Source organism: Canis aureus, chromosome 22 (assembly GCF_053574225.1).
Source record: "Canis aureus isolate CA01 chromosome 22, VMU_Caureus_v.1.0, whole genome shotgun sequence".
In the NCBI taxonomy this organism is placed as follows: Eukaryota; Metazoa; Chordata; class Mammalia; order Carnivora; family Canidae; genus Canis; species Canis aureus.
This window is the reverse complement of record NC_135632.1, coordinates 43870767-43883293: the sequence shown is the minus strand read 5'-3', so window position 1 is coordinate 43883293 and position 12527 is coordinate 43870767. Positions and strand designations below refer to the sequence as shown.

At 53.0% G+C, this 12527-nt stretch overlaps 1 protein-coding gene across 2 annotated transcripts in view; it reads left to right on the top strand.

Moving 5' to 3' along the window:
* TTC21A (tetratricopeptide repeat domain 21A) overlaps window positions 1-9668 on the top strand; it is a 32046-nt gene extending 22378 nt beyond the window's left edge. The window contains exons 15-29 of one of the 2 annotated variants that reach the window (XM_077865734.1): window positions 1191-1429; window positions 2234-2306; window positions 2426-2536; window positions 2909-3047; window positions 3232-3335; window positions 4541-4729; window positions 5638-5748; window positions 6474-6555; window positions 7431-7581; window positions 7813-7974; window positions 8115-8295; window positions 8371-8592; window positions 9036-9156; window positions 9275-9342; window positions 9477-9668. In XM_077865734.1, coding sequence (XP_077721860.1) covers window positions 1191-1429; window positions 2234-2306; window positions 2426-2536; window positions 2909-3047; window positions 3232-3335; window positions 4541-4729; window positions 5638-5748; window positions 6474-6555; window positions 7431-7581; window positions 7813-7974; window positions 8115-8295; window positions 8371-8592; window positions 9036-9156; window positions 9275-9342; window positions 9477-9554 — 2031 coding nt within the window. In that variant the 3' untranslated portion in view covers window positions 9555-9668. The remainder of the gene's footprint in view (window positions 1-1190; window positions 1430-2233; window positions 2307-2425; window positions 2537-2908; window positions 3048-3231; window positions 3336-4540; window positions 4730-5637; window positions 5749-6473; window positions 6556-7430; window positions 7582-7812; window positions 7975-8114; window positions 8296-8370; window positions 8593-9035; window positions 9157-9274; window positions 9343-9476) is intronic. The other variant, XM_077865735.1, reaches the window with a different exon arrangement.
* The last annotated feature ends 2859 nt before the right edge of the window (window positions 9669-12527 follow it).

Sequence of the window (12527 nt, the reverse complement as noted above, 5' to 3'; positions counted from 1 at the left end):
GGTGGGGTTACTATAAGCAGCCAATTTTTTCCATCTTTATAGAGTGAAAAAAAAAATTTTACCAAAAATGTTTCTTGATAGAGAGGTGATTCTTGCTAGAACTTAGACGATTCCCACCACATTAATCAAGATAAGAAAGCAGGACCACACATAAGGGCAGAAATAAAGCCAAACACAGCAGCATATACAAATGAAAACAACAAGAAAAAGTGGAAAAACAAGTTGGCAGAAAACCCGAGAATGAATCTGTATTAATAAAATTGTTTAAAAAAATAAATAAAATAAAATTGTAAATGAAATAATGTACCTATTACATAAAAGAGTAAGAGTGATTTAAGCCAACAACAAAAGGAACCCCTACTGTCTAGGTTTCAAACACCCAGAATGAAAGTAAAAAGATGGTACAAACATACCAAGCAAACAAAGCAGAGGTTGAGGAAGAAACATTTGGTAAGGCTGGATCCAAGTCAAAAAAACACCAAGATGGGGAAAGAGAATAACTTTGTTAAAATAATCTAGGGTACAAATATAATGAAAAAAAAATCCAAATACACTTTCATGTGCCAAATACTGTAATATTAACCTTCAGGGTACCTGGGTGGCTCAGTCGGTTAAATGCCTGCCTTCAGCTCAGGTCATGATCTCAAGCCTCAGCTTGGTGCCAGCTTCCTCCTCCCTCTGCCCTGCCCCTTGTTCCTGGACAAGCACATGCATGCACATGCGTGTGCACTCGCTCTCTCAAATAAATAAAATCTTTAAATAGATAAAAAAGCATATCTTTGATCAAAAGCAGGAAAGTACAAGGAGATGTGTCCAAAGGTCTCCAACGGGAAGGAATCACCAACAGACATTGAGATGCTAAGGAATAGGCCAGTTCTTGCTGTTGAGGGTTTCTGTACCCCCAGCTATCTGGGTACCTGTCCCTCCTCCGCCCTCCCTCCCAGGAACAGTGGTTGTGGGCATTGAAGGGCTCTCTCCTTTCTGCCATTGGAGCCTCTCCGCAGGTGAATGTGAGCCATCCTATCCCTGGCTTCCATGTAGCAGGACTACTTCTGGCTGTGTGTGTGTTTCATTTCTCTCTGGGGGCAGGAGTGGGAAAAGGGATCACTAAGTCTCCTCCAAGAGGTTCCAAGGGTCGTCAGGCCACCTGTTGTGCCAGCTAACAGGTCTGTTGGGTTCCTGTGTCCTAGCACGAGGCCACCAAGGTCATGCAAGATGCCATCAATGAGTTCAGTGGCACACCAGAGGAGATCCGCATCACCATTGCCAACGTGGACTTGGCCCTGAGCAAGGGGAACGTGGACATGGCACTGAGCATGCTGAGGAACATCACACCCAAGCAGCCCTGGTACACGGAAGCCAAGGAGAAGATGGCCAATATCTACCTGCAGACCCGCAAAGACACCCGGCTCTACATCAGCTGCTACCGGTAAGCCCCAGGCGGTGACCCCCTGACAGCTCCATTTCCAGCAGTGTTTTAGTGAGTATTTCCTCCCTGAAGGTTGTATTTTTTCCACCTGGACCTTCAGGCCACCTCCTCCAACTGTGTCAGATGCAAGTATGGAATTACCCATGGGTCAGAACTTGAATGTGATAAGTTAATCAGGCCAGCTCATTGCTGAGTTCTGAAGACAGAGAACTGAATCTGTCCTGCTTGCCTGTCCTGTGTGGCCTCTCATTTGCACTCCTGCCCTGGCCCCTGACTCTGCCTCTCCTTGAAGAAATGTCTAGTGGCTTGATGTGGCCAATGTGAGGAGCAGGATGCTGAAGAGCTGGGATTAGAAGCCCTGTCTTTACGATTTGACATCGGGGCCTCAAAAATATCTTCCCAGCCCCTCCCTCAAACAAACTCTGTCTAGGCAATCCCAGTGGGATGCAGTGCTGGTGGGCCAGGGTGAAGGAGGCGAAGCCAAGAGCAGTGGGAAACCAATAGAGTGGAGTGACGTGGTCATATTGGAGTTTTAGAAAAAGCAGGATGCCTGAGTATGCAGAGAAGTCTACAGTGTTAGAAGTGGAGGCCAGAGGGAAGGGCGGAAGCTCTGGCATGCTCCAGAAAACAGATGAGCGCCTAGACTAAGGTAGCTAGCCCAGTGCCTCATGCACAGTGGGCTTCCAATAACTATTGAGTGATAAAGGAATGAATGGATGAATTAGTGGAAAAGAAGAGAAGGAGATGGGTTCAGAAACATGAAGGATGCATAGGTCTGAGCTAAGTTTTTGGTTACTTTTGCAGGGAGCTCTGTGAACATCTGCCTGGTCCCCACACCAGCCTGCTACTGGGTGATGCTTTCATGAACATTCAGGAGGTGAGTGAAAGCCTCATGGCCTTGCCAAGCAGCCCCTCAGTCTCATGTCTCCAGTGGGAGTGGGGAGAAAGAGAGAGAGAGAGAGAGAGAGAGAAACCTCTGGACACTTTCCCCACCAGCCTGAGAAGGCCCTGGAAGTTTATGACGAGGCCTATAGAAAGAACCCACATGATGCTTCCCTGGTCAGCAGGATTGGGCAAGCCTATGTGAAGACCCACCAGTACGCCAAGGTCAGGCAAGGTTGGGATGGGGTAGGTGGGGGGGTGGGCAGCCTAGCAGGGAAGAGAGAGGAGGGTGTGTGGGTGGGAGGGTCTGGATGGGAGCTGCATTTCCACCCTAGCTCCCTGCTGAATGAGGTACCAAGGAGAGAATTCTGAAGCCACTCACCTCCACCCCCCCACCCCCTCAGCCCTACCCTTGCCACACACACACACACACACACCTGCTCAGCTTGAGCTCCCTGCCAGCTGGGAGGGCCTTTTCATCTCAGGCTTCTGTGTCCTGGAGGGACACGCAGGTGCGGTGGCCGCTGCGGGGAACACAACATGAGGCCCTTCCAAGGTAGAACCAGACCCAATGCCACATTTCTTGTTCACCTAAAGGCAATTAATTATTATGAGGCTGCCCAGAAGATCAGTGGGCAGGACTTTCTGTGCTGTAGTCTGGCTGAATTGCTCCTGAAGTTAAAGAAGTTCAACAAGGCAGAAAAAGTTTTGAAACAGGCACTGGAACATGACTCTGGTGAGGTCACGTCCTAAAGTCACTTCCCCAGCATACTGGCCCCCGTCCCCACACCCGCACTCTCTTCTCCTGCAGAATGATAGAATGATGCAGGGGTCCTGAGCCCAGGCCCCTCCCTCCCTCGCCCATCCCCAGCTTCCCAGGGGCTCCAGAACACTGATTTATTTGAGTTTCCATTTTGCAGTCAAAGACATCCCATCCATGATGAACGATGTCAAGTACTTGCTCTTGCTGGCAAAGGTTTATAAGAGTCATAAAAAAGAAGATGTGATGGAAACTTTAAAAAAGGTAATTGACAAGAGACAACAGACTCCAGCTCTTTATCTGCCATTTCCTGACGGGAGCTATAAAAGGGAGGGCGAGGACTGCAGGTCTGGAAGGCTCCAGGGCTGGCACTCAAAAGAGGACCTGGGTTACCTCAGACCTCTGCCTTCCATTTATTCCTGCACTGCGCTCTTCTTTGATGATCCACCAAAGTGCCCTAAGGCCACCTGGGCTGGGCTTGGCTGGAGAAGGCAGGGCATAAGAAGGTGCCCGTGTCCACAGCATGCTGTGGTGACAATACTGGATAAAGCCAGTAGCTCCCGAGCATTGAGTAGTGCTATATTAGGCTTTTTGCTTTCTTATTAATTCTCGCTGTAGCCATTTGAGGGAAGCACTGTGACATTTCTATTTCACAGATAAGGCTCCAGGAGGTTAAAAAATGTGCCCAAAGTCACACTCTTAGTAAGTGGCGGAGCTGAGATTTGAACCAGGTCTGACCTGCTCTGGCCGAAGCTCTTTCCCCATTAAGCTGCCTCGATGGGGCACTTCCTGGCCATTCTTACCCATACCTTCCTTGTTCTTTCTAGCAAGGGTGTGGCCTGCCACTTGTTCCGGGGGAGGGGGGGGACATTCCTCAGTAATAGCAGGAAAGCCCACTGTCTGACTGCTCGAGACGATTTATTCCTTTGGTTTCCACTGGATTCCCACTCAGAAAGCCCAAAACTTAACCGTGGCATCATCAATTCCTCTTGTTCCCGTGCTCCCTGGTTACTCACTTGATCATTTTATGCTGTGGAAAATATGTGCGGAGGCTGCCTCAAACTCCCAGCGGGGCAGTATTCAGAACAAATGCATCTCTTAAAATCCAGCCTGCTCTGAGCACCTACTGTGTGCATGTTCTACCTTTAGGACCGCCAGAGCAAATTAGACATGGTAAGTATCAGGGCATGATGGAAAAAGGGAAACAAGTACAGTACAATAGGGTTTTTGTTTGGGTGCCTTTGTTTCTACTCCTGCCCCAGAGGCAGAGCAGCTTGCCTCTTGGGTACATAGCAGTGGCCTGGCCTGTCTGGAGTGACCCAGATTGGTTCAAGGGCACTTGAGATGCCCTTTCTGATAATCTGCTGACCCGACCACAGGTCCAAAAAGTAGAGATTTTTTGTCAAATGGCCTGAGGCCTAGCACATTGGGCTCTGAGTTTCTGATCCCGAGTTTATTGGTTTCCCAAGGCCATGGACCTCCAGTCTCGGATACTGAAGCGTGTTCCACTGGAGCAGCCAGAGATGATCCCCTCCCAGAAGCAACTGGCAGCCTCCATCTGTGTCCAATTTGGGGAGCACTATCTGGCAGAGAAGCAGTTTGCCAAGGCAGTGCGGTCCTACAAGGATGCCCTCGTCTACTCGCCCATTGACAATAAGGTGGGCTCCTCCGAGCCAGAGCCTGTACCTTCTCTCAAGCCATGATGCCTTACAGAGTCCCCTGACAAGGGCAGAGGTCAGGTCCTTCCCTGTACCTCCTTGAGGAGCTGCAGATGTAGGGCCCCAGGCCCCCCGGTGTGGGGAGCCTGCTCCAGCTGACCCCCGGGCCCTCAGCCATCACAGCCCTTGGACAAGGCTGGAAAGCTTCACTTGCAAAACTGACTTGTGGGAGGTGGGGTGGGGAAGACGCTGCTGAAAGTCATGTCAGTTTGGCATTTTCAGGGCCCCTGTGAGGTGGGGCCACAGAGCTGTGACTGCCAGGGGACAGTCTCCCCAAGGAGATTTAGAGTCGTAAGGGTGGCATGGCCCAGATGAGGCGATGGTGGCTGGAGCCTACACTAGGAGAGCGGAAGAAGAGCTTAGTGGCAGAGCCATTCATTCATTCAATTCATTCATTCAACATGCACTCACTTAACAGATGTTTCATATGTGCTAGGCCTCAGAGACAGTGGGCCAAGACCTGCCCTTGCCCGTAGACTGCCTCAGGCAGGGGGACAGATGAGCACATTTGTGGTTCCAGGTCTCCATGCTCCATGCCCACATGTGGGCCTGCCCACTGTGGGAACTCAGAATATAGGTACCTGCCCCAGAGTCTGGGGCTCAGAAGTTGGCCCAGAGGAGGTTAGGTCAGAGCCAAACCGAAGGGTAAGTGCGAGTGACCCAGACCCCAAGCTTCAGAGGTTAGTTAGTAAAACACATGGTATGATTGGAATATTGGTGGGGGAAAGGGGCTGGCTAGAGACATATTCTGAAGGCAGAACTAACAGAAATAGATTATGAAAGAGTGAGACAGCAATCTGAGTTTTCCCACCGTGTTCACTGGTTGATTATATCTGGTCTTGTCTCAGGTGGTGCTGGAGCTGGCGAAGCTCTACATGCTCCAGGGGCACCTGGACTTGTGTGAGCAGCACTGTGCCGTCATCCTGCAGACCGAGAAGAACCACGAGTCTGCCTCAGTGGTATGGGGCCACAGAACCTTCTCCCTGCCTTCCCCAGGTCCCCAGGATCACACAGGCGCTGCTTTCCCACCCCCTAACTCAGATGCCTGGCTGACCCACCCCCAGGGCAGGGGCTGCCGGGTGGAGGGGACTGAGCACTGGGCCTGCTGCCCTCCACATGGGAGGGGTGGGCTGGCAGCAGGGGGCAACATCCCAGCCTCCTGAGCCAACCCAAGGGGAGGCTATGAGGTTGATTCACTCCAGAGGAAACCACACCCTCTTCACCCTCTTCACTTGGTGAAGGCAAGGGTGGGACAGGTTCCTGGGTTTAAAGAAGTGTGTGGCAAAAACCCTCTCCTGTCTGGCTTCTCTCCTCCATAACACCCAGACAACTGCCAGGGCCACTCCACAGAAGGGGGGTGGGCCCTCATTCTGCCTCCACTGCCTGTGGCTGGCAGTTCTCAAACATGGGTGGAGAGGCTACCTCTGATGGCTGTCAAAGGGTCCCACTGGGGTCTACCCCTGGGCTTATCTTTTCGCTTCTGTCCTCACCCCAGCCCTGCCCCAACCCCAGGCAGGTTCTACCCTCTGGGCTCCTTCTGTGGCTGTTTCTCCCAGTGCCCAGAGAGGCTACCCTGGAAGTCCTTTCCTACTTTCCCTACTTATCTGCATCCTCACCCCCCCTCCCCACCATGCCCATGTGAACTTCTGTCCGGAACTCTGGAGCACTGTGTGTTTTCTGATAGATGATGGCCGAACTGATGTTTAGAAAACAGAAATACGAAGATGCCATCAATCTCTACCAGCAAGTCCTGGAGAAAGCGCCAGGTAACTGCCTGCATGAAGACTGCCCACTGAGATGGCCTGCTTCAGTACCCCGCCCTGCAAGGGCTGCTCTCCCCAAGGATGGGCCCCCTCCCCTCCTTCCTGACTGGACAGAGGAAGCCCCTTCCTCTCTGATTGTTCCCAGAGAGACAGGAAACTGATAAAGCCCCGATGGAACATGCTGGCCCTTCCCAAGTCTGAGGGGCCAGTTCCTGGTCTCAGGCTGGGCAGCGCTTGGCACTGAACCCAGGAGAGCCTGTCTGTCCCCACATCACAGCCCCTGGACTGGGCGTGGCCTGCTTCTGAGGTCACATCACCCGGAGGTGGCTGGAAATTCTCCCTGAAAGGGAGCTATATTCCCCCTCACTGCAGTATCAAACTACCCCTCTTGCTGGGGGCAGGGGCCACACCCAAGGCTCAGTAGAGCCCCTGCAGGCCCCCCGCCAGCTCTGCAGAGGCCCACCGACTGCGTGTGTCAGGAGTGCAGGTCCTGGAGCCAGACTCCGCCGCCTAACTCTTGCCCTTCTACTTACCAGCTGTGTAACCTTTGGCAGATAACTTCTTTATGTCTTAGTTTCCTCACCTGTGAAATGGGAAAAACAAGCACCTGGTTATGTAGTTAATATCTAGGTCAAAGCACTTCCTGCTAGGTCACTCTGTGAGTGTTAGCTGCTATTATTACTGCTTTTCAGTATGATTATTGTTATCCTCTCAACTCTGGAGACCAGTGGAGACATTGAAGCTGCTGGGATGTCCCCGTTCAGTCCCAAAGCTCTGTGTCTGCTGGTCCCCTGGCTTCTCCCTGCCGGCCCGCGGCACCCAACTGGACGTAGCTATAGGCTATTCACAGCCTGGAGATTTCTGCTCTCTTATTTTAGACAATTTTTTGGTATTGAATAAACTAATTGATCTGCTATGGAGAAGTGGCAGACTTGAAGATGCCCCTGCCTTCTTTGAATTGGCCAAGAGGGTGTCCAGCCGCGTTCCTTTAGAGCCAGGCTTCAACTACTGCAGAGGCATCTACTGCTGGTGAGTTGGGGGGCGGGTGGGGGGTGTTGGGCAGTTCGGCAATGGCCCGGGCGGGTGGGGGCGGGTGGGGGTGGGTGGGAGGGTGTGGTCCTTCTTAACAGAAACGCTGGGTTTCCACAGAAATTCAGCTCGCAGATCAGGGAGGCAGGGGAGCAGCCCTGCGGCGTTCCCTGCTCTCCCAGGGCCTCAGTTTCCCCCTCTGGTGCTTGGTATGTCTCTGCTCCACTCCAGGCACATCGGGCAACCCAACGACGCACTGAAGTTCCTAAACAAAGCGCGCAAGGACAGCACTTGGGGCCAGAGTGCCACCTACTACATGGTGCAGATCTGTCTGAACCCGGACAACGAGGTCGTGGGCGGAGAGGTTTTTGAGAACCTGGTGGCTGAGAGCAAGTAGGGCCCGGCGGTGTCCGGTGTCGGGGTGGGAGGGCGGGGCAGGGCAGCACCCAGGGAAGGGGGGAGGCCTCGTGAGCGCCGGCGGGCGAGGGCGGCTGCCGTCCCTTCCGACGCCCCACGCCTGGCTCCACCGACAGGAGGGACGCGGAGCAGCAGGGCGTGCGCACGGCCGAGAAGCTGCTGCGGGAGTCGTACCCGCACTCGGCCGCGGGCCAGACCCAGCTGCGGCTGCTGCAGAGCCTCTGCCTGCTGGCCACCCGGGACAGGGCCGGCATGGAGGCGGCGCTGCGCACCTTCGCCCAGATGGTGCAGGCCGAGGTGGGCGCGGCGGGCGGGCGGGGGCGAGGCGGGGGGGGGGGGGGGGGGCAGCGCGCTCAGGCCCGCTTCCCGCAGGACAGCGTCTCCGCCCTGGTGGCCGTGGCGCAGGCCTACGTGCTGCTGAACCAGGTCCCCAAGGCGCGCATGCAGCTGAAGCGGCTGGCCAAGGCCCCGTGGGCGCTGGCCAAGGCCGAGGACCTGGAGAAGGGCTGGCTCCTGCTGGCTGACATTTACTGCCAGGGCGGCAAATTCGACCTGGCTTCGGAGCTGCTGCGGAGCTGCGTGCAGTACAACAAGGCAGGGGGCCCCCCACCGCGGCCAGGGGGAGGCGGGGATGCCAGGAGCGGTGCCTAGGCGTCAGGGCCGAGGAAACGCGGGTTGGAACCCAATGACAAGAGGCGGGGCAGAAGGGGGCCCAGACAAGCTAGGGCCCAGTGGAAATGGGGTGGGGGGGCAAGGCAAGAGGAGGCGCACAGGGTCTGGCAGACTTGAGAGGGGAATATGAGATGGGAGAGAGATAGGAAGGGTTCAAGAAATCAAGGAGCCTGGGGGTCAGACCTGGAAAGGGGTCATGCAGGGGGTCAGGGTAGCCAGGAGGGGGTGCACAGTTGACCCCTCACAAAGGTGGGAGATGCTGCTGGATTCCCTGAGAGGTTTGGGTTAATGCGGTTCATCACCCTCCTTTGCCCCCCCCCATGGGTTCTCCCCTGTGCTGGGACCGGGTGTGACTTTCCCTGCAGTCCTGCTGCAAGGCCTATGAGTACATGGGCTTCATCATGGAGAAGGAGCAGTCCTACAAAGACGCAGCCACCAACTACGAACTGGCCTGGAAGTACAGTCATCATGCCAACCCCGCTATTGGTAAGGCAACCGGCCAAGGTGCACATGGGCGAGGAGGGTGCTGGGCAGGAGGACCAGCACCCTGGCTCTTGGGCCATTAGGGTGCCACTGTCTGTGTGCCCTGTGCCCCCCTTGACAGGCTTCAAGCTCGCTTTCAACTACTTGAAGGACAAGAGATTTGTGGAGGCCATTGAAGTCTGCCACAATGTAAGCCATTGTAAGGCACTGTGAGACACTGGGGGTGGGGGGTGGGGGGTGGACCTTGGTGCAGTGGCCTGGTCGTGGTGCTGAGACGGGCACCCCTGGCCTGATGCTGCACACTCTTCCTTTCTCCATTCCAGGTCCTCAGAGAGCATCCTAACTACCCCAAAATCAGAGAAGAAATTTTGGAAAAGGCCCGAGGGTCTCTGAGGCCATAGCTGTGGTCAGTGGGAGTCAGGGCGGGTGGAAGCCATCAACCTACGCAGGTTTCATGGAAGGGTCAGGAAGTGGGTCAGTGGAGAAGAGATTAAAAAATGACATATTCTTACCCATTTCTGTAATGTGTGTGGTTTATTTGAATCACGCCTCATCTCGTCTAAGGGGCATCCCAAAGCTTTGTTTTTAAGGCACAAGAAGCAATTTGCTCTGAGAAAGAAGTTCGCAATTGGCCTTGCCTATGCTGGGCTCAGAGCACCTTCTTTTGAGCTGCATTTTTATTCCAAGCTCTGGAAGGGAGCAGAGGGGAACTAAGAGGTGGCCCTTAAAAATTTCCTACAGCTATTTTAATATTGTTATGTCAGTTTATAAATGCCTCCCCTATCCTTTTTTTTTTTTTTTTTAAGATTTTATTTATTCATAGAGACAGAGGGAGAAGCAGGCTCCATACAGGAAGCCCGCCCGGGTCTCCAGGATCACACCCCAGGCTGCATTAAATCGCTATGCCACCGGGGCTGCCCTGCCTCCCCTCTCCTATCTGGTCTCTAGACTCCCAGAGCTCAAGAAGCAGCCACTCCTCCCTACCCCCTGCCCACACCATCCTGCTCAGCTGTGGCACAGAGAGGAGGACCAGCTCAAAAGGTCCTCACTGAGGCTCTGGGTGAGGGAGACCACCATCCTGCAGGTTGTGAGGGCCATTGGCTCACTGTCCATACATTTTGTTGCCTCCCCAAGTCCTCGGCTGGCCTCTGCTAGTCCTCACTGGTTTGGGACACAATCGATTACCCATGCCTGGTGCAGGAAAATACGGCCCAAGAAAAAATAGTTCCCTCTTCAGATTTCATAAAAGACACTGACAAATTTATCCTCCAGAAGCCCTTTCAGCACCTTGGGGGATGAAAGCAGTGGTCCCTAATTAGATGAATTATGTCACTTGTAACTGGGAAGAGGGTGACGAAGGCCACTCTTGCTGCAGCTCCCAACACCTCTCTCCTTGTTTTTCACGATGGCAATAAAGGGCCAGTCTGGCCTTAGAGGAAGGAACTCAGGAGTATAAATTTCCCAAGACCTTCTGCTCTTCGGGCCTCAGTGTCCCCCTCTGTAGCAGGAAATTAGACTCGATCTGCATGTTCCCAAACCATGATACAAATCCCTGCCGATGATAGAGAGCAAATATTTTAAAGTTTAATAACTAGGTGTTTAAATATGATCTTTAGATAAAAGTAACTAGCATGATGACCTCATGAATTCATGAGTGCTGTTACTCAGAATGGTTCTAATTTTTAAGCATATTGATAAAATTGATATAAAGCGATATACTATGAGTGGAATGCAGCTATGGCAATATTTTCAAGAGATGTGGTCCAGTGACCAGTTTGGAAACTGAACAGGTAGAGGTTGCTTTTAGAACAGACAGAATTGGGGCACCTGGAGGCTCAGTGGTTGTCTGCCTTCGGCTCAGGGTGTGATCCCAGGGTCCTGGGATTGAGTTCCACATCGGGCTCCCTGCAGGAGCCTGCTTCTCCCTCTGCCTCATAAATAAATAAAATCTAAAAAAAAAAAAAAAAAATTGTCCTTAGTGATAGCTGAGCCTTGTTTTTATAACATCCTGTTGATCATATGCATGGCCTCTTGGTCTGAGTCAATGATCTGGAATGCTTTCTCCAGGTTACTACCACCTTTCCTATGGGAAACCAGTCCCTTTACTAGCATCTGCTTTACAATCTGGTTTCTTGGGGCGGGTTGTTGAGAGAGAGGTTTGTCTGTATGGAGAATGATGCTGTAAAGGATTGTACATTAATCACATTTTTATTGGTGTAAAACTTAAATTGTCTTCATTTATCTAAAAAGAAAAAAAAAAAGCCAGGAAGTGATACTGTTGCATTGGAAGGGAAGCCAGCAGGTTCGGTCCAGCCACAGGCTGTCCATGGGTTAGGAGACTATGGGGGCTTCCAGCCAGGGAACTGGAGCCTTCAGGGGCTGCTGCCCAGAATGCCAGGCTAATCAAAGCAGGGCCTCAGAGCCCTTGGAGAGACCCAGAGTTTGAATTATGCTTGCTGAAGCAATCTCTGCAAGAGGCTTCCCAGGGACCAGCAAGAGGGGAGACAGGACAACTGAATGTACCAGGACACTCCACCCTGAGAAGCCTAAGGCTGTCCCCTGGCTACGCTGGTTACAGGAACAGGCTGCCCATAGGTCAGGCTCCATGCTATGGGTCCTCTCATGGCCAGGTGGCCATGTCCATGCATGTCCAGAGGCAAGAGACAGACACCCAAAGAGTGTCAGAACTGATAAAGAATAAAATGTAGAAGTAGAGGCAGAAATATGAAAACAAAACGAAGTTACAAACATGCACGCGAGGCTTACACACCCCAGGCACTCGTTATGTGCGAACTAAACGAGCTTTTGAGACGAGCAGCATTATTATTTGCACAGTACTGAGGACATAAAGACACAGTAGTAGTAGACAGGAAGTGATTTGCCTAAGTCACCTCTGCTGCGTAGTAGAAGAGCTGGGATTTGAACCTGGCACTCTGAGTCCATACTCTTACCCAGTAAGCCACTGAGATGAAATAAGGGGAGCCCAGCACAGAGCAAAAGGCCCAGCATTAGAGTGAGAAAGAGACTCAAATCTGGTCTTGTTTGGTCCTCACTTCCAGCACTTGGAAATCATTATTCCTAAGGGAGAAAGGACCTTGCTCCTCAGGCCCTGGCTGGGACTCCCCAGGGCAGGGTGTGGCTTGCTCCTCTGGCCTGTGGGCCACAAGGCTGCTGGGGACAGGTCAGACGGGTCTGGCTGGCCCAGATGGAGGAGGTCCTACAGCTCTGGTCCCCAGGGCCCTCAGCTGCTCAGCCCCACAGAAGGCCTCCACCAGCCACATCCTGGTGCCTGCCCCTGACTGGGGGGACCCTGCCCTCAGGGTCAGGCCCCACCCAGCTCAGTGTCACCAAGTGGGGAATAGCCTAAGCAGATA